General features: G+C 46.7%; 1 protein-coding gene across 1 annotated transcript in view; it reads right to left on the bottom strand.

The window, feature by feature from the left end:
* Window positions 1–22,665, bottom strand: part of KCNQ3 (potassium voltage-gated channel subfamily Q member 3) — a 248,014-nt gene extending 225,349 nt beyond the window's left edge. Inside the window, exon 1 of the mRNA XM_054017771.1 lies at window positions 22,305–22,665. Within this exon, the coding sequence (XP_053873746.1) occupies window positions 22,305–22,633 (329 nt within the window). The 5' untranslated portion in view covers window positions 22,634–22,665. The remainder of the gene's footprint in view (window positions 1–22,304) is intronic.
* Window positions 22,666–24,436: the final 1,771 nt, after the last annotated feature.

Here is a 24,436-nt window from a genome sequence, read left to right as displayed (position 1 = left end):
GATTCGATAGCTGCTTTCAACTACATGGGAGGTTCCAAAGAGGATGGATCTAGAGTGTTCTCAGTGGTACCAGATGACAGAACGAGGAGTAATGGTCTAAAGTTGCAGTGGGGGAGGTTTAGGTTGGATATTAGGAAAAGCTTTTTCACTAGGAGGGTGGTGAAGCACTGGAATGGGTTACCTAGGGAGGTGGTGGAATCTCCTTCCTTAGAGGTTTTTAAGGTCAGGCTTGACAAAGCCCTGGCTGGGATAATTTAGTTGGGGATTGGTCCTGCTTTGAGCAGGAGGTTGGACTAGATGACCTCGTGAGGTCCCTTCCAACCCTGATATTCTATGATTCTATGATCTCCCTTCCTCCCTAAGATAGCCAAAGAGTGGCTAGAGATGCAGAAGTGGGGAGGGACCTTTGCATCCCCTCAGCATGTGTTCTCCTCTCCCATTCAGCCGGGGCTATCCCAGTCACCACTGAGACAGTTGGCTAGCACTGCCATCAGCCTAAAGTCTGCTTCTCTTCACCTCATCCCTCCTAATACATTTCCACTTACAAGTCAACAGTGACTCACTATCCCCCTCCAGGAGCAAGCAGGGGAGGAATGGTGACACAGGGGAGAGTATGCGAGAGCGAGCACGTATGTGAGAGCATCACAATGCCTCCCTCCCAGAGCTGCTACGGGAGCCATGATGCTGACATGCCGCCACTTGCTCAGGGTGGTGCCTGAAGTCACAGTCTAGTCCTGTCAGAACCATATTGCAGTATCCGACACTGAACTCATAACCGCATTAGGCATCTTGGAGATCCAAAGGGAAACCATTAATGTTTATGAAGCAGAAGATAACCCAGCGATAAATGCTGAGTGCTGAGCTGACTACACAGAGTACTGAATAACAGGTGCTCTCTTTAGCCCATAGCCAGAGGACATTATGGGCCTCACCCTGCAAATCTTATGTGAATAGCTCCACTGATGTCAAGGGTACCACCCAGCTGAGTCCTGGGGGCAGGATCAACTGAGCTTAGTGTTATAACCTGGCTAAGTTTTAAGAAAGGCCCATAAAGGATTTTATGACCCAATAAGGCTCTTATCTCTGTGTAAGAGATACTAGTAATATAAACAAACCAACTCCCTTTCCCCTGTTATCAGCAATTATACCAGACGAAATTTAAGTCAGTCAGTCAAGTCCCCAATCCTGCACGTGCGGAGCCCTTCCTGGGAATGAATAAAAAATAACCATGCATAAAATAGCTTATTCCAAAAAGTGCAGAAAGTGAGAATCTTAATAAACCATCTTTGCAAATCAAGGGGACGGGGGGGAGTAAGGAAAATACACAGAATCTATATTATCTTATATTTGCTGCTTTCAGTTTGGCTTACGCTTCCGTAGGAAGAAGGGTATCATCACGCCATCATCTCCAGCAGCTTGCTTATCATTTTTGCTAATAGAATAGCAACAATTCTGCAAGAACCACCTCTCGCTTGTCTTCAAGAAAATGAAAAATCCCCCACCCCTTGAGGCCAGGCTTAGGAAATGAACACACAGCATGGACCAGTGACTCGCCACTGGACTGGGACTCAGGAGCCCTGGGTTCTGGTCTTGCTCTGCCACTGACCTGATAGGTGACTTTAGCAAGTGACATCACCTCCCTGTGTGTGCCTTCATTTCCTAAATGACTAAAATATCAAATCCAGCACCGTACTTCCCTTTTTTTTTCAGCAGGGAAGGGGGATGAGTTTTTTTTAACTGGGGTAAGTCCCATGTCATGTGATGTGAAATTTTCTACATGATGAAAGATGATGTATCAGACATGGTACAAATTACATAAAAAACATAGGGTAAACCCTAACCATCTCTGATGTTTTGGGGTCCAACCCAGACCAGTAAGGGTATGTGTCACCATCTGCCTTGCAACTCTGGCTGCCTTCAACACTATGCTGATGTGGCTCACAGCCCGAACACCATCAGCCAGCAGACAAGCATGCAGGTCACATCCTGGCTTCCACCACTCACTTATTTTTTGCAGAGTGACCCCCAATACCTCTCAGATTTCCCCAAAAACCATCCTCTCCTGGAACACTCACAGATGTTACTAAATTCATAGCTCCTTTAAAGAGTAAATACATGGCAGCTCATTAATTTAACTGGTGTTTAAAAAACACTCTTATTTCAATCACAGCACTGAATTGGTTTACAGTCAAACAAATTTATTAAACAAACAGTCATAGGTTTAAATGATACCAAGTAGAAGGAATTGGAATAGAAATGGTTACAAGCAAACAAAAGAAAAAATACGCTTCTGAGCCTCAAACTTAATTTCAGCAAGTTACAATCTTGCCTAAGCAGGTTTCCTGCCTATACTTAGTTCCCAGAGACTTCAAGTCCTTGGTTGAAAGACCCAACATCCTGTGATTTCAAGAGCTCTGGCCTCTTGAATCCCCCCAGTTCACATAGACAACTATAGGGTTCTCTCCCCTTCTTTTTATAGTCCAGTAAACCTTTGAAATGTATTCTTTGAAAAGTAAGCCCAAAGTTTCTCTCTCCTGCTGGGTGTAGATGCCATGCTGTCTTCTCCCCCACTTGTTAGCTTGATGGCTTTGTTTACCTTATATGTAAATGTACCTTCATTGTCTCTGCCTGATGACCAGGATGGTCAGACAAGCAAATACACATTGCTTTGTCTAGGGCAGACTGGGCTTATGCACTGTTCGCCAAACACACTTTAAGAATATAATTCTATCCCATATTTATAATGCTTTGTTCACCCTCCATACATACACCACACAATGATTTTCAGGACCAGCATGTTACCAGTTTGTAGATGACACTTTTGAGATACACATTATGATAACACTGTGTGAGGTGCAGTGAGTATGTCTGGCCTGCCTAGAGCTGACACAGAATGGTGAATCACCAATGGGCCTCTGTCACAGCATCCAGTGGCCATATCTGATTTCTGTGACAGCTTCATTGCATGCAGGTGGAAGCAACCCCGTAGCAAAAAAACAAAAAAACCACGACTGAAATAAATTAGAGGGGAAAAGCCCATATACCATGATATGGTGTAATTAGCAACAGCCGTTTCCTCTTTTTATATGGAACGGTAAAAAAGCTTGACAATGATTCATGCTATGGATGTTTAATTCAGAGGGGCTTTCCCTCTCGAGCATGTTAACGTGGATCATTATTGGTCAGGGTTAATTTGTTGAGGCACGGGATGAGAAATTTGGGCTTGCATGTAGCTCTGATCAACACAAGCAGGGCTTGAATGTTAGAGAGGAAAAAGTGATGATTTTCTGAGAAAGCGCCATGGAAAATGGAGTTTAGAAGGAAAATATGACATGCTACATGACATATTAATAGGGTGAAATCCTGACTTATTAAAGGCAATGGCAGTTTTGCTATTGACTTCAACGCGGCCAAGATTTCACCCACAGAGTATAATAGTAACTGCACCTAAGTTAAATATCCCTGTATAAAGCTCTTGGAGCCTTTATCAACATTAAGACCACAATCCTATCAATTGTTTCACCTGGACAGTCTGTTGCACCTGCGTGGCGCCCCACTGAAGTCAAAGGGGCTCTGCATAGGAAAGGAAACCAGCAAATATTTGATGTCTTGATTCTAGTAAAGCATTTGATACTGTGTCTCATGAAATCCTACTCATTAAATGAATGCAGGTCATCTTGAATATGAACACTGTTATGTGACCAAAAAAACTGGCTTCAGAATTATAAACAGAATAATAGTAAATGGTAACATATCAGACATAGGGCTGGTACCTAGTAAAGTGCGGCAGGGATTTGTGTGAAGTCCAGTCTTATTAAATACTTCATTAATGATCTATACAGGAAGCAAACTGCACAGTGATGAGATTAGCAGATGATACCAAACTGAGAAGAGCTGCAAACACCACTGAGGACAGAAAAAAAAAAAAAAAGAAGAACATTCAGAGACTAGAAACATGGCCAGAAAATAACAGTGAGATTCAACTTCACCCATGCATGCTGATAATCTGTAGGAAAGTAATCCTAACTACATCAACTCAACAGTAGGCAGCAACCTAGAAAACAGTGACACCAAAAAAACCGAAAGGGTAACAACTATGAGTTTATAATATGATGTGACAACAAAAATTACGGAGACCATTTTGGACAACACCTGCAGAGGAATCATGCAACAGCCCCTGGAATATTGCATAGAAACATATGGACAAACTGGAGGAAGTTCAGAGAAGAGCAGCAGAAACAGTTAGGAAATTGGCGGGGCTGACTTTTGCGGGAAGAGAGACTCATCCTGGGAGGTGTGGAAGTCAGATGCTCAGCACTTCCCAGGATCAAACTCTGGCAGCATTAAGTATGTGTCGCTTGGCTAAATTACAACAACTAAAGAGAAGCCATTTGATAAATATTGGAAAGGTTGCAGCACCAAGGAGGCCAAGCAATTATACTGGGGGGGTATAATTAGTAGAGATGTTTGGGAAAGCAAGGACCACAAGCAGGCCATGGAGCTATTCATGTGGGGGACCCCAAAAGCCGAAGGTGGTAGAGGGATGGAGAAGGGGAGCCTCCCTTCCCTTAGTAGCATCCAGGAGGGTGAAGGAAGGGCAGAGTAATGAGCCTCCATACCGCTGAGGAGTCTGGGGAATATGTAATATAATAGAGCTCTCCCCCCTTGCAGAAGCAGTGAGGAGGATGTGGGAGCTGTGAGTACTGAAATTCTCCCGACTCTACACAGTCAGGAAGCTCTGTGGTGGGCAGCAGGAAGAGAGATAAAGCTCCTTCCTCCTTCCAATGGCCTTCATATTTGTCAGACTAGCCAGAGGCTGATACAAATGATGGAGGGTCCAAGAGACAGCCCCCTCCAATAAGTGGTGGAAGTCATGGATGTCACTAGTGGAGCCCAACTCCTCCACTTTCCAATCAGCCTCTGGCTAGTAGGCGCAGGCCTTTAGTGCCTGGTAAATTCTTCAAACTCTAGTTTATTGTACAGTATGTGACAATCACATGCATGCATGTGGCGATCACATCATATCACACCAGGCTTTTGGATAAATTCTCCCTCCACATGTGAAGACAAATGCCCCATCTAGGACTATGATAATCTGCTGTTTATACAGAGCTAAAGCCCTCTGCCACTAGACCAGTGTTTCTCAAATGCGGCCACCAGGGGCTTTTCTGGACTATGATGGGAGGAGAGGGGGGGATAAAGTAGCAGCCCCTCCTCCTCCCTGTTGCTCCTGGATGCACCACTTGGGTGTTGGTTGCTGGGGCCACCAGCCCAGGTGTTGGGCCCTGCCCCCCTCTGGAGACACCTGGAGAAGCAGGCAACTGGTACGTTCCCCACCTTCTCAGGGGCAGTGGGGTTCAAGCTTTGGGCTTCAATTCTGGGGTGGAGGGGCAGCAGGCTCTGGCTGTGGGGCTTTGGGCTCCAACCCCAGGCCCCGTCCCCTGGCCACGGGGCTTCGGGCCCCAGCTGTGGGGCTTCAGGTTCTAGCCCCATGCTGCCTCCTTGCCCCACCCCCATTGTCCCTGGCCCCGCTGCCTCCCCCACCCCCATCCAGGGCTTAATTTGTCTCCAGGCATGCCAAGGCTGAGTAAATCTGCTGTGAAAAGTGATACTTGTATGTTTGCTGTGAAAAGTGATATTAACAAACATACAAGTATCACTTTTCACAGCAGACTTACTAGCTAGCAATAAATACATTGCAAAGATTTGGACGTGTACATGTCCATATTTATTTGTTTTTCCTAAAGCTAATTAAGTATTTTAGGAAAAAGTGAGAGAGCGGCTGCCAGCAAGAGTTAGTGGCCGCACTCTGAGGCCACCAAAAACATTATCCTGAGAACCCCGGCACTAGACCCACCATAGCAGAGCCAGCCTTCTTTTCATCACCTGGGGAAAACTATTCCCTTTCATACCCATGCACTGAACCAATTAAAATACCTCCATTTTCCTTGTCTGCACTTCGGCATCTTTGGCCGTGCCCGTTTTGTAATCTCCTTCATCTCCACCCCCTGTCCTCCTTTCACACAGCCATGCTCTCAAAGAAAGACCTTCAGATGGAAGATGTGCCTTTGTACTAGTGATGAGCCCTTTTCCTGTTAGCACAGGCAAGCGTGGTCAGTAAAAGACATTCAAACAAAGAAAGACTGAGAGAAATAACTCTTGGAATGAACAAACACCATTTCAGCATTTGGCACATTATTCTTCTCCACTTACTGAAACACTTTTATGACCCTGACAAGGAGAAATATTATCACCACAACCACTACACTTGCAGAAATTATTGGGTGAGGTCTTTTTTGCCAGTGATTTGATCACAATGGTCCCTTCCAGCATTAAAAAAAGCACATTGCCAAAACTGTAAAAGGCCTGATTTTCAAAGAAAAAAAGGTAAATGCAGTTTCACAATCAAAAATGTACTTGCAACTGTGTGCTAATCTGCATGCATAAATTCTTCAGTTGCATGCACAATTCCAATAACTGTGCAAATAGCCACTGACACGTAGACAAGAAACAGCATGTTCCTAATTTTGAAAACCACACGAACGCTCAGCATTAACATTACTGTTATGCTGAAAGTTGCCAACAGCTACCACAAGAAGTCCTAGAACCAAATACAGTAACAGACCTCATTGAAGCCAGTGGAGCCCAACCAACCTATTTCAAGGTCAACAGAAGGAGCAATGAAGTCCATTTTCATAATGCAATAACGGCAGACAATGGAAGGTGCCACCTGAGGCACTAAACTGCATGGCAAGACCTGAGCAGAGGTACCCAAGTAGATTAACAGGGACTTCCCTGGTTGTAAACACAGGGGCTAGGATATTGGTGTGCAGGCCATGTGTGTTGAGGCTTGTCTACACAGGAAACCTATGTGTGTGTAAGCTAAGGTGTGACTTTAACCCACTGCCGTGTTACCAGTCCCTGTGTGAACACTTATTCCAGTTTGTATGCCATTCCCAGTTCAATTTACGTTGCTTTGGAAGGAAATTAAACTACACAAAAATGCCACTCTTATTCCAGAAGAGAATATGGGTATAATTGTACAATTATAATTGTAGACAAGCTCTTGAAGAAAGCCAGAGAGAAAGGTGTGAGAATGATCCTGAAAGATATCAGAGAACATAGGTGCGACCCAGGCCCTGCCCCCACTCCATCCTTTCCCCCACGGCCCCACCCCTACTCTGCCTATTTCCACCCCCTCCCCCAAGCTCGCCCCACTCTCGATCCTCCTCAGTGTCTCCCGCACACTGTGGAACAGCTGATCCGCAGCGCGTGGAGGGTGCTGGGGGGGGATGGGGAGGCACTGATGGGGGGCTGCCAGTGGGTACTAAGCACCCACCAGCACTGGAACACTCACAGAGTTGGCACCTATATCAGAGACACAGAGTTTCTTTGGCAAAGGACTCGCTGGAGTGATAGACCTAGGGGTTTCTAAATAAGGAAACTGCCAGTTGTTTATTCCCACTATTACTCCTGAGGGCATTCTGCTCCAAAAAAATTAAAATTCTGCACACAATATTTTAAAATTCTGCAAATTTTATTTGTCAAATAAATGTGGAGGCTCCAGCATGGCATTGGGGAGCACAGGCCACAGGCTGCACAGAGGTGGGAGACCACAGTGCAGCTCGCCATCCCCCTCCGTAGGAAACGGACTCAGCGGTGAGGCTGAACCCAACCCTGACACAGTGCAAGGACCGGGCCTGCCCCAGAAACACCCCAGGGCCCTGCCCCTCTGTGCCAGGTGCACCAGGTGTGGGCAGGCAGGCTCAACCTGGCAGGATCCAAGTGTGGAGGATCTTAGTGTGGGGGATCCAGGTGTGGGTTGAGAGGATTCTGTGTGGGGCAATCTGAGTGCGGGTGGCTCAGTGGGAGATCCGAGTGCAGGGCGGGATTTGGATGCACGGGGACTTTTAGAGGGGGATTCTGGGTGCAACAGTAATGGGACTCTGCAGATGGGTCCAGGTGAAGGTGATTGGGGTTCAATGGAGGGCGGGGTCTGGGTGTTGGGGGGAACAGAGCTCAGAAGGGGGGTCTAGGTGTGGGGGGCTCAGTGGGGGGTCCAGATGCTGGGGGCGTGGAGCTCAGTGGAGTGGGGATCCAGGTGCAGCTGATTGGGGCTCAGTGGGGTGGGGATCCGGATGCGGGTGGCTCATCGGGGTGGTTCGGCTCGGTGGGAGAGTCTGGGTATGAGGCGGTCTGAATACATGGGGGTTGGGTGAAAACAAGACTTATGTATACTCTTTGTAAATAAACAAGATTTCACCGAAGAATATACCTGACTTGTACTATCAATTTCTGTTATTTAAGTCCAAAGCTGACTGTAAAGAGTTACAAAGGGATCTCACAAAACTGGGTGACTGGTCAACAAAATGGCAGATGAAGTTCAGTGTTGACAAGTACAAAGTAATGCACAAAAAATAATCCCTACTATACATACAAAATGATGGGTCTAAATTAGCTGTTACCACTCAAGAAAGCGATCTTGGAGTCATGACGGATAGTTTTCTAAAAACATCTACTGAATGTGAAGCAGCAGTCAAAAAAGCAAACAGGGTATTAGGAAAGGGATAGATAACAAGATAGAAAATATCAGAAGCCAAAAGTATAACTGGGTTTGAAAAAGACGTATCTAAGTTCCTAAAGGATAGATCCATCAGTGGCTACTAGCCAAGATGGTCAGAGATGCAAGCCCATGCTCTGAATGTCCCTAAGCCTCTGACTGCCAGAAGCTGAGATTGGATGACAGGGGATGAATCACTGAAAACTGCACTGTTCCGTTCATTCCATTACAAGCATTTAGCATTGGCCACTGTCAGAAGGCAGGATATTGACTAGATGGACCATTGATATGCACCTAGTATTGCCATTCTTATGTTCTTATGCACTAAATATTGGCTAACTACTCAGGCCAAAAGGTGCCACAACATTCTGTCAAAGTTTGCATTAAAATTCTTTTGCTATTGGACTCAAACTACATTGAACCCAATTAGTTGCTCTGTTTACACTGATTTTGACAGGCTACTCACATGCTTAAAATTAAGCACATGCTTAAGTACTGTGCTGGATTAAGCCCAGAGTAGGTAACTCACAAACACGTCCAGTCCCGATATTCCTTCAAAGGTAGCCATTGCCAAAGTATGTCAATTTGAGCCTAAATATATTTTTCCCAGGCACAAATGGATAAGCCTACGAAAGATCATTTTAAAATGAGAAAGAAGCCAGCACATATTTAGTGGTTCTTGGACTATATTCTCTATAAAGCTATTTGTATTTAAGTTATCCCTTTTAATACTGTATGTGCCAGAAGCAATTGAAGTAGCAATGCTTCCATGCCTTCATAATCTCTGTAAAGTGCTATGCAAAACAGTATATAGCACTGTTAACTAAAGAACAAACACTATTATTTATTTATAAGTGTTTCTACAAAGCATATCATTATAGTATCTGACCATCCCCAGCAGTGTACCTATATCTCTAAGATCCTGACCTATTTCATTTCAGACCAGGACACAAAGAATTTTTCCAAACACTCAACCCTCTGATTAAAAAAAAAAATCCTTATGGTTGCTAAATTAGATTCAAAATGACTTAAGGCCAAATTGTCCACAGATACGTATATGACACCAAATGGCCTTTATGGGAGCTTTGCACATCCATCCCAGGGCAGAATTTGGCTTCAGCAATATATATATATATACACACACACACATAGGGATATGTGTGTATATAGATAGATCGGTGATTTTTAAAAAAATCCAACTATTAGTCAAAAGTGAAACCAGACTATAATACACAGCCTCTAACTCTCTATTTTTGTGTTGGATTTGTTTTTAATGTTATGCTAGAATTCAGAGATCCATCTGTAAACAAGTGAAGCAGGTGGAAAAATCCTGCTCATTTCTGGAAACTTTCTGTAGGTTCAGTTACAGAGAAAACACACATATGCAGGGGATGAGAGCACCCCACACCCACCTAACCAAGGCTGCTGCACCCATGAAAATTCAGGTCTCATTACAAACCAGAAGAATCCAATGATAGTCTGACTAGCACAACAAAATCTTGATGCTCATTTCACCATTAGGGTTACCACCTGTCCGGGTTTTACTGGACAGTCCGGTTTTTGGCTTCTGTGTGCAGGTCCCATTTAGGGTTGCCAGGTGCCCGGTTTTCGATCGGAAAGTGCAGTTGAAAAGGGGATTTGGCAATCCTAAATGGCACCTGAACCAAAAGGCCAGTTACTACAGGGTAGGGGGAGGTGCCAGGTCTTTAACCCGCACCAGCTCCTGCTCAACTGGGGCCGCCTCCCACTTGCAGGCAGGCTCCTTGAGACAATTCAGCAGGTGACAAGAATGAGGAGCTAGTGTCGGGGGTGGAACCTTAGGGAGAAGAGGCGGAGAGGGGGCAGAGCCTGGGGAAAGAGGCAGGATGGGGTGGGGCCCTGGGGGAAGAGGTGGGGCAGGGGTGGAGCCTTGGGGTTCAGCTAGCAGCAATTGTAAAGGTCGGAACTATTCACCATAGCTCTGAGCATTGGCCTGCTAAACCCAGGGTTGTGAGTTCAATCCTTGAGGGGGCCATTTAGGGAGCTGGGGCAAAAATCTGCCTGGGGATTGGTCCTGCTTTGAGCAGGGGGTTGGACTAGATGACCCCCTGAGGTCCCTTCCAACCCTGACATTCTATGATTCTAAGTCTCACCAATGGATCCTAGAATACAATCCCAGGATACAGGCTGTTATATAAACCTTAAACTGTTGTGCAGTAGGTGGGGTAGTTTGCTGTGCTGTACTATGGGGTAGTAACTCATTCCTTAGGGATACCTAGCACCGCTGGCCCTCTGCATCTCTGTCAGGGCAGTGGAAGCATCTGTTCCTGACCTTAGGCTGGGGGACCTGGGCCCGCTATCTCCACCAAATCCCAGCCCAGGGCCCTGTGTGAAGCAACACCAACAGGGTCCTCCCCACAGCAAGCCTAAGTCCACTGCCATGGGCTATTTCCTACCTATAGGTCCCTTCAGCTGGGACATGGCCCCTCTGTCCAACAGTCACTCATCAACAAAAAACAGTCCATATGAACAGGGCCCTGCAGTAACTGCTGGTTCCCAAAGAGGGTGGTGGTTGGAGATAGCTCTTTCGTGGACCTTGCTCACTCTGTGGTCCCCTCTCAGCTCCTCTCCAGCTCCCTCTCTCCAGCAGTCTGTCCACCACCCTCTGCCGGGGTTGCTGAGATCCCATTGAAGCCACTCCACCAGTTGGAGCATGTGCGGAAGGTCCAGAGGTGTGGCGCTACCTGGGCCCAGTATTGCCTTTTAACCCTTTCAGGCTCAGTGTGGGGTTTGTATACCCCATCACCTCACCATCTGATTGAGAGGCTGCAGGTCATAGCTTACGTAGCACATATCAGTGTGGCTATGGTCAATAAAACTTCATTGACATTAGCGGGAGGGTAAATTTTTCAAACGTTAGGCTCCTAAGTGCCTAAGCGCCTTTTTGAAAATGGGACCTAGGCACTTTTGTAAATGTTACCAATAGTCTTATTACTATTAGTCCTCCTAGGACTCTACTTTCTTATCTCATTCATATCAATGACATACCAGCTTTCTATAGCCAAAGACTGAACCGTAACAATGCCTGCTTACGGCAACCAGAATACGGTTGAACCTTATTAATCCACAAACAAAACCCTGGCTGTCTCCACAGGTCTCAGTAGAGATGTATTAGCAGAGGTATGTGGTGAGGTCTCCAATTACCGAGACTTCATTATTTTTACAAAGTATACTACAGAATAGTTATTGGTGCATTATGAAGTATTAGCATAAATAATTAAAACTGGACTAGAATTGTCAAAATAAACAAGTAAAAAGCATTCACTAATGGAACAACCCTGGTTTTTAATTATGCTGATTCACTTGGAGGCAAATCCAAGCTGATTAGCTGGGCCTAGCGCTAGGCAAATGAGCAGGAATAAGGGTTTCTTCCCACACTCCCACCCCAGTGCAGCTACAAAGCCGCCCCAAGGAGGCTACTGCAGCCTCATGGCTAAACACTCAAAAGCCCTGAGGTGGCAGGGGAAAGAATGGGAAGATCCATGCAATTGCAGAACCTCAAGCCACACCCCAGCCTGCCCAGTCCCGCATGCTGCCACTCCAGGGCTGTCCCCCGAACAGTTGATCTCCATGTTGAGCACATCTGCACCCAGCCCCTCCCATTGCACAGCAGAAACACACCAGTTCTGCTGCTTGGAGAGGTTCCATGTACTCACCCATCCCCTTAGGCACAAATCCCATCGAACTCAGTGACAAAACTAGCATTGATTTCGTGGCGTACAGGGTCAGCCACTTGTCCGCTAAAGGGCCGATCCTGCAATGCTTTACTCAGATGAGTCATCCTTTGCTTTCAGGACCTGCCACTGAAGAGCAAATGCAGCTTGAAATCTGTCTTGCTAGCTCTCACAATATGTATTATTTTTCTTAAACCCCCAGCTCCTGGAGTCATGTGATCAGCTGAGAGTCTCAACTTTCTTTTTTAAGTAAGTTTCAATCATAGTTGCCAAGAAAAAATTGAAAATAGGACCCAAAAGCAAATAAAAAGAACCCAGAATGCACTATTTAAAAAAAAAAAAAAAAAAAAAACACATGATTTTGGGGGCCTGAATCTTGCTTTATATATATATATGGTTTGGGTTGGCATTACAGAATCTGTAATTTCTTTAAGGCAGATGACTGGGTTCCTGGAGTTTTTACAATATTCAGCAGTGCATCTAATTAAATAGTGATTTAAATGAGTACAAGGCATTGCAGCCTAATTTGGGGTTTTGTTGGGTTTTACAATTATCTGCATTTATTGATTTTAATAATGTAAAAACAAAAACAATATATTTTTGTTTTTAGGTAGGAGCCAGCCTTGAGTACATGATTAACGCAAAGCTGTGGACAGACATTTCAGAATGAGATATTTTTCCCATTTTTAACTCGCCTTCTCAATGGCAGCGTTTATACCCATTGATAACTTGGACCGCACACACCTCTGTTGTTTGAAAATGCAGCTGCACATATTCCACTAGTGGATTGTTTCCCCCGCTTTGATGAGCAATATCTACTGGCTGATCAGAGTTGTAGCAAACTTGCATTACACAGTCAGCCTTGGCAGGCAACTGATCCATAGGCCACCAGCACAACCTCAATGGGACCACTATAGCAGGGAGCTTTACCACTGGCTTCTGTGGGAGCAGAATTAGGCCAACGTTGAGCTCTTTTGAATAATCCCACCCTAAAATACTTTCCCACTAGAACTATTCTATGTAAGCAATTGCTGTAGTTGCCATAGGAATGTTAAAAAATTGCAAATAGGAGAAGCGGTGTCTGGAAGGCACTCTCTCTATTGAGGGGTTGGTTGAAAAATTTCCACAAATTTCAGTGGAAAATTCAGCTTTCAACTAAACAAAAAATGTTTGCAAAAAGTGTCTGATTTCTGCAGAAAATTTCAACTTTTCAAAAAGAGAGAGAGAGTAAATACATACAGCTATAGTGTACTTAAACTTTCAGGAAGCCTTTGATAAGGCCCCTCACCAAAAGCTCTTAAGTAAAGTACACAGTCATGGGATAAGAGGAAAGGTCCTGTCGTGGATCAGTAACTGGTTAAAAGATAGAAAACGAAGAGTAGGAGTAAATGGTGAGTTCTCCACTCTACTCAGTGTAAGTGTGAGTGCACACACATGCACGTGTGCAGAACAAGAGAGGAGATTCACAAGAAAACACACACAGGTAATAACATCTGTTTCTGTGACTCACAGTTCCCTGTGAAGACTGCAAATCAATGTTCCTCATCAAGAAATATTCCCCTCACGCAAATTAATACCTGAGCCTGCAAACACTGTCAGATGCAGTGTTTACTGCCTTGGGAAGTCTCATTGACCAACTTCATTAGAACTAGAACTGTAATAAACATTACGGACCTGCTCCATAGCCCCTTGAAGGTAATGTGAGCCTTTCTATTGATTTCATTGAACTTTAGATCAGGCTTTATGAGTACTATTTCCGGTAATAAGCAAGCGCTGGGCCTTTAAGTTGTTCATTGGCCGTAGGTTTGCACATACTGCAATTTCCTTTTTAATTTTAAATCTTTTCTTGGATTGTGAGGCTACCCAAAGGATCTAGTCCACTTTACTGCCCGAGCAGTAACATTTCACTAAAATACATTTTTTTTTTAATGATAAAAATCACAACAAATAGGCACTTGTTGAAATGTTTTGGATCCTATCACCCACCCGCACACCCCTAATAAAAAGTAAACAACTATTTGCGTCTCTGGCGAGGCTCAGTCTGAGACGTTCCAGGGCAGTTCTACTTTCATGGCAGAGCTGTAAATCCAACACAGGAGAGACTTACAACAGACATGCTGAAAAGCCCCTTCACTTCAAAGGCTCTATCATGAGCAAACAGAAACCAGATTTTAATCTAGAGCTCTAAATGTTAGCGTTTCCTATGGTATCATTCTTCCTGCTGGTGGAATGATGTTCTCTTTCTGTGAGAAGAGCAAAGCTCTGCAAGTCGCTAACAGATTTCCGAACAATCTTTCATTTCTTTAATTTTTAGAGTTTTGCTTTTGTAGGATCTGATCCTATGACATGCTACATAGATTGTAAATTTTTATGGTTCTGTGTTTGTACAGCGCCTTGCACAGTGTGGTTCTAGGCATGTCTAGGGCTCCAAGAAGATACAGTAATACAAATAATTAAATAATAAGTAAGTATTGTTCGCCCTCTATAACACTGATAGAGAGATATGCACAGTTGTTTGCTCCCCCAGGTATTAATACGTACTCTGAGTGAATTACTAAATAGAAAGTGATTTTATTAAATACAGACAGTAGGATTTAAGTGGTTCAAAGTAGTAACAGACAGAACAAAGTAAGTCACAAGCAAAATAAAATAAAATGCGCAAATCTATGCCTAATCAAACTGAATACAGATAATCTCACCCTCAGAGATGCTTCAGTAAGTTTTTCTCAGGCTGGACACCTTCCAGGCCTGGGCACAATTCTTTCCCCTGGTGCAGCTCTTGTTGCAGCTCAGGTGATAGCTAGGGGATTCTTCATGATGGCTTCTCTCTCTCTCTCTGTTCTCTTCCCCCCCTTTATATATCTTTTGCATAAGGCGGGAACTCTTTGTCTCTCTGGGTTTCCACCCCCCCCCCACTGGAAAAGCACCAGGTTAAAGATGGATTCCAGTTCAGGTGACATGATCACATGTCACTGCAAGACTTCATTACTCACTTGCCAGCACACACATATACAGGAAGACTCACAGGTAAATACAGCCATCTGCAGACAATGGGAGTCATCAAGATTCCAAACCATCATTAATGGTCCACACTTTACACAATTACAATAGGCCCTCAGAGTTACATTTTATATTTCTAGTTTTAGATACAAGAGTGGTACATTCATACAAATCAGATGATCATACTCAGTAGCTTATAAGCTTTGTAATGATACCTTACAAGAGACCTTTTGCATGAAGCATATCCCAGTTACGTTACATTCACTTATTACCGTATTTTCTCTAAAACTATCTCAGTTACATTATATTGACTTATTATCAAGTTTTTATAAAACCATATAGACTGCACAACGTCACACCCTCCTCCTGAACTTACTGCCAGAGACTTGGACACTGACCATGGCGGAGGCAGTATACCTAAAATTCGTTTTTGGGCTCCCCTATGGGGCAGATACTCCTGTGTCCCCCAAAAGGGAAAGAGACCCTGATCCAGCTGTAGGCTCACAGCTACCAGCTATGAGGGACCTTTCGCTGGCCAGCCAAATCCCCCCCCTTTCACTCAGGTTGGGTTTGCTTCCAGCTAGAGTCCTTGGGGTTTGTTCCCACCGCAGCAGTCACCAGGACCCCAACTTCCAGCTCCAGGATACATGTCTCTGTGCACCTCTTTCACTCCATTACAGCCAGGTCATGCTTCTGGGTTTTACTTGCTTTGTCTCTTAAGTCCAGGCTGGTGGGCAGCCTTTCCTTTTTCCAGGTCAATCCTTTCCCAGGCAAATTGTACATCAATTTCCATTTGTCTTCCCTTGAGACCATCACTCGATGAGCTGGGATACCACAGAGAACACCCTCCTGCCAGAACAGGCACCCCTCCACTCCTGTCTTGCTAAATTAGACACTCCAGTCAGCTTCAGCACAGACAGAGGTTGGGCCACGCCCATCTGCAGTTCACTGAAACTGAGATGCACTCAGCTCAGGGGCTTCTTAGTTAACAGAGACATTCCCAATGCCCATTGTTCAGTCTTTCTGGGCAATTTGCAACTTGTGTAGTTTTAGCTTCTTTTGATCTTCATTCATACTTATTTTGCTTCCTTTTCTGTCCCTACTTCCCTTTCCCGAAATAAGCAAACAGAAAATAACAAACCAGTAACCACTTTGTCTGTTCTCCAGCCACCACACTTAAAACTCACTTAAAATCACTACCAGTATCTCAAAGCAATCAGCTGTGCACAGACCCTGCTCGACTACGCCACTGTGACGGGTTGGATCACAGAAACCCCCTTGGGAGCTGCCACCCGATGTGCAAAGACTACCCCTGCTTCTGTTTTCCCTGCCAGCTCAGGACTCCAGCACCCTGTCTTGCTGAGCCAGACACTCCCGTCTGGCTCCAGACACAGACCCAGGGTCTGAATCACTTGTCCCAAAGCTGCAAGTTTACCTGAAAACAGCTCGCAGTAGCGTGCTTGTCTTTAGCACTCAGATGCCCAACTCCCAATGGGGTCTAAACCCAGATAAATCCGTTTTACCCTGCATAAAGCTTATGCAGGGCAAACTCATAAATTGTTCGCCCTCTATAACACTGATAGAGAGATATGCACAGCTGTTTGCTCCCCCAGGTATTAATACATACTCTGAGTAAATTACTAAATAGAAAGTGATTTTATTAAATACAGACAGTAGGATTTAAGTGGTTCAAAGTAGTAACAGACAGAACAAAGTAAGTCACAAGCAAAATAAAATAAAATGCGCAAATCTATGTCTAATCAAACTGAATACAGATAATCTCACCCTCAGAGATGCTTCAGTAAGTTTTTCTCAGACTGGACACCTTCCAGGCCTGGGCACAATTCTTTCCCCTGGTACAGCTCTTGTTGCAGCTCAGGTGGTAGCTAGGGGATTCTTCATGATGGCTTCTCCCTCTCTCTGTTCTCTTCCCCCCTTTATATATCTTTTGCATAAGGCGGGAACTCTTTGTCTCTCTGGGTTTCCACCCCCCCTCACTGGAAAAGCACCAGGTTAAAGATGGATTCCAGTTCAGGTGACATGATCACATGTCACTGCAAGACTTCATTACTCACTTGCCAGCACACACATATACAGGAAGACTCACAGGTAAATACAGCCATCTGCAGACAATGGGAGTCATCAAGATTCCAAACCATCATTAATGGTCCACACTTTACACAATTACAATAGGCCCTCAGAGTTACATTTTATATTTCTAGTTTTAGATACAAGAGTGGTACATTTATACAAATCAGATGATCATACTCAGTAGATTATAAGCTTTGTAATGATACCTTACAAGAGACCTTTTGCATGAAGCATATCCCAGTTACGTTACATTCACTTATTACCGTATTTTCTCTAAAACTATCTCAGTTACATTATATTGACTTATTATCAAGTTTTTATAAAACCATATAGACTGCACAACGTCACAACCCTGCCCTGGGATCACCTTTAAAACCAACCCCACTCTACTCCCACCATGCCCCTGTGGGGTTCGTAGGCACAGAAAGGGTTTTGCCCTCAATGTGTTTGGGTTCCTAAGTAAGGGCCCAATCCAATTCCCACTGAAGTCAATGAGTGTAGGATTTGTAGCCTGATCTATCGATTCTGTCTTAATTATACTGATTACTTAAGAATCCCCAGTTATCACTTTGAGGGTTGTCAAGTCCTTGTCCCAACATCAGGCCCAGTATTATTCAAATGATATATAGCTGGGAACCCTGATGTGCACAACTGCAACACTCACACTATAGGAACTCTTCTATATTCACAAATAGTTTAACACAGTCACAAACACTCTAACTCCGTAAGGTAGAGAGGCTACAGAATGTACATCTTGCCATCCGTATACTCGCACCATCCCCTGCAAGACAACCAGAAAGGTTAGCCATTATCTTCCTCATCGCCATTACCTTCTGCCACATCACCAGTGGCCATCATTCTGGCAACTCCCAAGGGCTACATCTCTCTCCCCTATTGCCCACAGGCTGGGATGCAACTTTGATAATATGTTACGCTAACATCCCTATATATAATGTATATTCAGTAGTGGTTTTTCCTCTTTTCCTTGTTCGTATTTCCTCATCCTACTAATGCTGAGGTGTCCTTCTTCTATAGGTTAGTACATTGATACCATTTCAGCTCGTGATCATACCTGTCTCCCCCTGCTTAAGCGGATTTGCAGTTATTACTTCCCATGTTCCTTACAGAAGCACTTACAGGAACATTCTACCTCCTACTGGTGAGCAAGCTCTTCTTAGTCCCCAAAATCTAAAGGTAACCGCTAATCTATGCCAAGGGTTACAGCCGACTTAACCACCTTATGCTAACTGATGCTTCAGCTAATATCTTACAAGACACTGGCCTGTAGGTTTCATGCATTACGGCTGAATATACCAAAAGCAGCTAAATACAACGAAGGCAAGGCAATGATATAGTAAAGGCAAGCTAGCCCTGTGGGCTACAAACTGGGCCATAAAAAGGTGCTCATCAAAACAACTTGAGTAACTTGTGACAAATGCAAGGCTATGAAACTATAAAAAGCTATTTTATTTACTTTAGGAATAAGAGACCCTAGAAGTCTTCTTTGGTTAACATGGGGACTGATCCTGCTCCCATTCAGGTCAAGGGCCATGGGTAATCAGGTCTCAGTCCTGAAAGCTGCTGAGTTTCCACCTCACAGAAAGTGCTCAGACCCTCAGTCCTTAAACATGTAAAATTCCCACTGAAATGAACAAACCAGATCCTGAGAAATGTTGAGCATCGGTTATTCATGGAAGGGACTGTAGTCATATGAGCATTTGGCCCCATCATGTGTGTCTGGTAACTTCTATGGAGCTCATCCCCATGGTGTCTGAGCACCTAACAAGTTATTTTGGTTACCTCTTCCAATATAGGAACTGTTTGCACAAGTAATACATAATAAGTGTGTATCACAGGCTCAAAAGATGTCAGATGCTTTTCAAAGACATAAGACACATTCCTGCCCAAAAAAGCTTCCAATGTACAAAGAAACAAAGAGCAAACGATGTGTGGAGGAAAAGGATATGACATACAAAGTGATCAGACTGATGGCTGGCACAAGGGTTAGTTTTACGGGGGAGGGGAGTCTTGTAGGAGAAGGGGCTCTGAGATTTTGTTTGATTTTTGAATGCCTACAAAACCGAGTACAGTTACAATGCTGTGAAAATAGGGGTTTAAAGGAGGCAGAGTGGAGCACAGACAAATAGATTTTGGAAGTTCATTCCAATCATATAGGATTGCCTAGAACCAAAGTGGGTCGCAACCCCTTTTTAATAGGGTTGCCAGGGCTGGTGTTAGACGTGCAGGGGCTTGGAGATGAAGCTGAAGCTCGAGCCCTGCCGCCCGGGGCCAAAGCTGAATCCTGAGGGCTTCAGCTCTGGGTGGCAGGGCTCAGGTTACAGGCCCCCTGCATGGGGCTGAAGCCCTTGGGCTTTACCCCCCCCCCGCCCGCTCCTTCTCCCTCCCCCCTCTCCCCCCTCGAAGGGCAGCAGGGCTCAGGTTTCAGTCCACTCTCCCCAGGTTATGTAGTAATTTTTGTTGTCAGAAGGGGGTCCTGGTGCAGTGAAGTTTGAGAACCCCTGACCTAGAAGAAGATGGAAGTGATTGTGCGAGAAGGCTGCACGTGAACGTCTCAAGTCTCTTCTCTCAAAAATCTCTTGTCTTAAAATCAGAAAACAACAAATTAATCAATTATAAAATACAGAGTAAGAGATCTGGGTTGTAACCTCCATCAAAGAGGTCTTCCCAGAGCTAATATGTACCTAATGCATTCTATCCGTTATCATAAGCTTTCCTAAGTCACATACCCAGTTCGAACCAGCTGCCCTACTAGACTGGAAAAATGTCACATTATCTAGAGCTTAGTTTTTCAAGCAGTTCAACCTTGATACTTTAAACAAAGCAAAACGGAAAAACAATGTCCTGTTTCATATGACATACATCATGAAAAGAACAATCTAAGTTAAATGAGTGGGAAGGGAGGTTTAGCAATAAGTCAGTATTATACCACTACGCAAAAACTCATCTCAATAACGAACCTGATCTTGCACTCCTTACTTAATCAAAACTCCCATGAACTTCAGTGGGAGACTTGTCCAATGGCAGGATCAGAGCCTTAAGCTCAATGGCTCTACTCATGTGAGTAAGCACTATTTGTATGATAAGAATTGGCAGGTTCAGGCCACGGATCCACAATCTACACAGACTAGAGGACTTTACTTGTCTCTGATAAAACAACCAACTTCAGCAATAACTCCTCAGTCTTCCTGCACAGAAATTTTGTCCACTATGGTTTACAGCATTTTTTAAAAACAGTGATATCCAATATCCACACTGTTTTGCAACCGCATCTATGCAACATTATAAAACAAATTGATTTTAGTGGGACACTGTCAACTTAAAAATCTATGTTGCAAACAAATTTATTTGTCTACGATACTAATAACATCTAACATTATTTAAAATACAAGAATTTTAGAAATCCAGCATGCTGGTCAGTCTGTATGCTGTCCTTTTTGCAGTTCTCTCATTTTGGTCAAGTAAAGTCAGTTTCACTTTCAAGCCCTTAGTGATACTATGGTTGGGTTTCATACACTGCAGGTGGATGTCTATTTGTTTTAATGATTTTTTCAAATGTGCAAACATTTCTGTTGGCCTTTGGTTTTTTAAAAGCTTGTTTAGAACCACATTTAACATTTTGGGCTAGATTTAAGTGGTCAGTGTCCCTTTAAGCACTTTGAGCCATAAATCTATCATAATTAGTTTTGTTCCATCTGCTTTCCCCAGCTTTCATAAAATACAGTTTTCAACATGTGTATTCAAGAGAATGTATTTATACAAAGACACGAGAAAACCTTTTAAATAAAACAGCCTCTCATTTTAGAAATCTTGATGATAGCAAACAAAATAATAATTCAAGGCATCTTGTTAGCCCATAATGAGATCTTGGTCCTTTTCTCCTTGTTCAGAACAAGTTCCAATGAGCATTATGCCTACAATGATAGAGCAAAACAGTGGCATGATATGCACCTTCTATGAGACAATCCCAAACCCCTCTCAGGGTTTAGCATTATGTTAACTCACATGTGCATTGGATCCCCCCCTCCCCAAATCCCCGCCTCTTCCCCAAGCACGTGGCATGCCTCCTCCCTCCCGGGCTTGCAGCTGTAATGGCGGCACACGCCTGGAGGGAGGGGGTGGTGGTGCGGCTTCCACTTCCCGGGGCTGGTGAGTAGCTCCGGCACCGGGCGGGCAGGGGGCCGCTCCCGCAGGAGGGAGACGGGGGGCTCCGGACCCCGGCAGTGGCGGGGGAGAGCGGATCGGGCCGTGTAAAGTTGATCGGCTCGCGGGGGGACCCCGGCCGGCTCCTCGCCCCTGGAGGGGGGGTAGCGCCTGCATGTCCCGCCGGCCGCGGCAGGCCAGGTAAGAAGCCGAGTCCCTCCCCTGGCTCCTCGGCTCCCTCCGGGGGGAGCGGCCCCCTGCCCGCCCGGTGCCGGAGCGACTCACCACCCCCTCCCTCCAGGCTTGCGCCGCCATTACAGCTGCGAGCCCGGGAGGGAGGGAGGAAGGGGGATGCCGCTCAGCCGAGGAGCCGCGGGGGGGACTCGGCTTCTTACCTGGCCTGGGCGGCCGGCGGGACATGGCGCGGGGCGGGGACGCTACCCCCCTACAGGGGCAAGGAGCCGGCCGGGGTCCCCCCCCCCATAAACTTTACATGGCCCCCAGCCGCTCTCCCCGCCACTGCCGGGGTCCGGAGCCCCGCGCCTCCTTCCCCGCGGGACGCGCTGCATGGGCCCGGGGCCGCGGGGAGGACAGTGGCCGCGGCGCGGCTGGGGCGTGCTAATTCCCCCGGCCCCCGCGAAACGGCTTTTGTTTGTTTGGGGGTTTTTACTCCGGCCCCCCCCCCCTTGGATATTTCATCTCTGTGATCTGGTCACCTTCCCCTGCCCTGCCCCACGGAATACAAAGAAGACACCGCTGCGATAACCCCAGTTACTCACACGAAGGCATGATACAGCAGCGCCCACCCTCTGGGTCTCTCCAGGGCGTCGTAGATTAAAGTTTGGATCCTCCTGTACTTGGCATTGTTCCTCTTGACAGGTCTGCTCAGAGGTGTTTTGGCCAAAAGCCCAATCCCTTGCGGATTCCTCTTCCCCCCCTCTTCCTTCCCGGTTCCTTCCAGCAGCAGGGTCCCATCTTTATCTGCTCCAGCTCCCAAGGCCAAAGAACCTTGCTCCAGATCTCCAGCCGTGAGTCCTACTTTCTTCTCTTCTTGCTCCCCGCTACCAGCGTTCCCCGCAGCTGCTGCCTTCCTGGACTTGAGTCCCATCTTTTTCGCTGGTCCTTAAAGGCGCAGCTGGAGGTAAGCAGCAGCAGCTTGCGGAGCCCCAAGGCCATGATCCGAGCTCCCCTCCAAAAAAAGAAAAGGGAAAAAAAAAAGACGGGTAGGGGGAGGGAATCACAGTGCTGTCAGGCCATCATCACTGGGGCTAAAGCAGAGGCATGATGGCAGGAGAGAGGTGGGTGGCAGCAGCACCTGGCCCAGCAGGGAGATGACACCATCGCAGAGTTTATTGACTAGCCTGATGCTAGAGTCCCTTCTCCCTCCTTTCCCCTCCCGTGCTTGCTGGATGCCTGCGAGCACCCCCCAAGCCTCACGCTAGGGAGTGGCCCATTGTATGTCCCCAGCAAATAGCAGCGCGCCTCCTCTCTCCCCCCTCCCCAGCCCCGGTGTGGCTAGTCATTCATTTTGCATTGAGCATGGTGCATCGGTTCAGCACGGCAGAGCCTGCATGCGGCAGGCAGCGGCTGCTGCGTGCTGCGATCCTGGCAATTTCCCCCATGAGGCGCGCGGGGGGTATTCCCCCAGCCCCACCCCCACCCTTTGCAAAGCGAGCCCTAAATGCCCAGGCAAAGGCTGGGCTCGGAGTGCTAACAGCGGCTGGGCAGGGAGATCCCTGTGTCCGCTACGGGGAAGACCCCCCTTGGGAGCCGAGGATCCCCCAGCAGCGTCAGCTGCCTCCCCCTGCAGCCGTGGGGGGATTCCGCCCGGGCTGCCCTGTTGGAGGACGCAGCTGCCTGGGCAGGGTCTGGCGCTGCGGGGCTCCCCGCTGCGGCCGGGGCTTGGGGGAGCAGGAAGGCGAGAGGAGGCTGTGAAGGATGGATGTCGGGAGAGGAGGGGCCGGGGGCGCTGGCTCCCTCCCCCAGATGCTGCTCCTGGGCGGTGAATCCAGCCCCGCAGCTGCAGCCCTGCGGATCCCCCTGCTCAGGGAGGCGGCTAAGCCAGCAGCATCCCTAGCGCCACGGGCCCTGACCCGCTTCTGCCCCCGTAGCAGCTGCCTGCTGGGAGCCCAGGCCTGGTTCTGTCTCTGTATGAGGAGGTGTCTGCCCCCCCCCCCCCAATCCCCCGACCAGACCCGGTTCTGTCTCTGTATGAGGAGGTGCCTACCCCACCCCAGAGCAGACCCGGTTCTGTCTCTGTATGAGAAGGTGCCTGTTCCCCCTCCAATCCCCCCCCCCCCCCCCCCACCAGACCCGGTTCTGTCTCTGTATGAGGAGGTGTCTGCCCCCCCCCTCCAATCCCCCGACCAGACCCAGTTCTGTCTCTGTATGAGGAGGTGTCTACCCCACCCCTCCAATCCCCCGACCAGACCCGGTTCTGTCTCTGTATGAGGAGGTGCCTGCCCCCCCACCCGGTTCTGTCTCTACGAGAAGGTGCCACCTCTCCTCCCCCCTCTCCACCCAGGCCGACTGGTTCTGTCTCTATGAGGAGATGCCTGCCCCACCCCAGGCCAGACCTGGTTCAGTCTCTGTATGAGGAGATGCCTGCCCCACCCCAGGCCAGACCTGGTTCAGTCTCTGTATGAGGCGGTGCCTCCCCCCTCCCCGCAGACCCAATCCTGGCCCTGTAGCTAATGCCTGCCCCCCAGCCCAGACCCAGTTCTGAACTAGGGGCTGCTGCTACTGTCTCCATACATGATTTCCCCCTAAACCTGCTTCTGTCCAGCCGCATATTGCTTCCACCAAGCCAAACTTGGCTCTGGCCTAGGAAGTGCTTCCACTGCGCTAATGCCTGTTTTGCATCAGGATGTGCTTCTAAATCCTAATCTCAGGATTAGTTAAACCTGTACAG

The sequence above is a fragment of the Malaclemys terrapin genome, chromosome 2 (assembly GCF_027887155.1).
Source record: "Malaclemys terrapin pileata isolate rMalTer1 chromosome 2, rMalTer1.hap1, whole genome shotgun sequence".
In the NCBI taxonomy this organism is placed as follows: domain Eukaryota; kingdom Metazoa; phylum Chordata; order Testudines; family Emydidae; genus Malaclemys; species Malaclemys terrapin.
The sequence above is the reverse complement of the archived record's forward strand: the minus strand, read 5'-3'. Positions and strand labels throughout refer to the sequence as shown.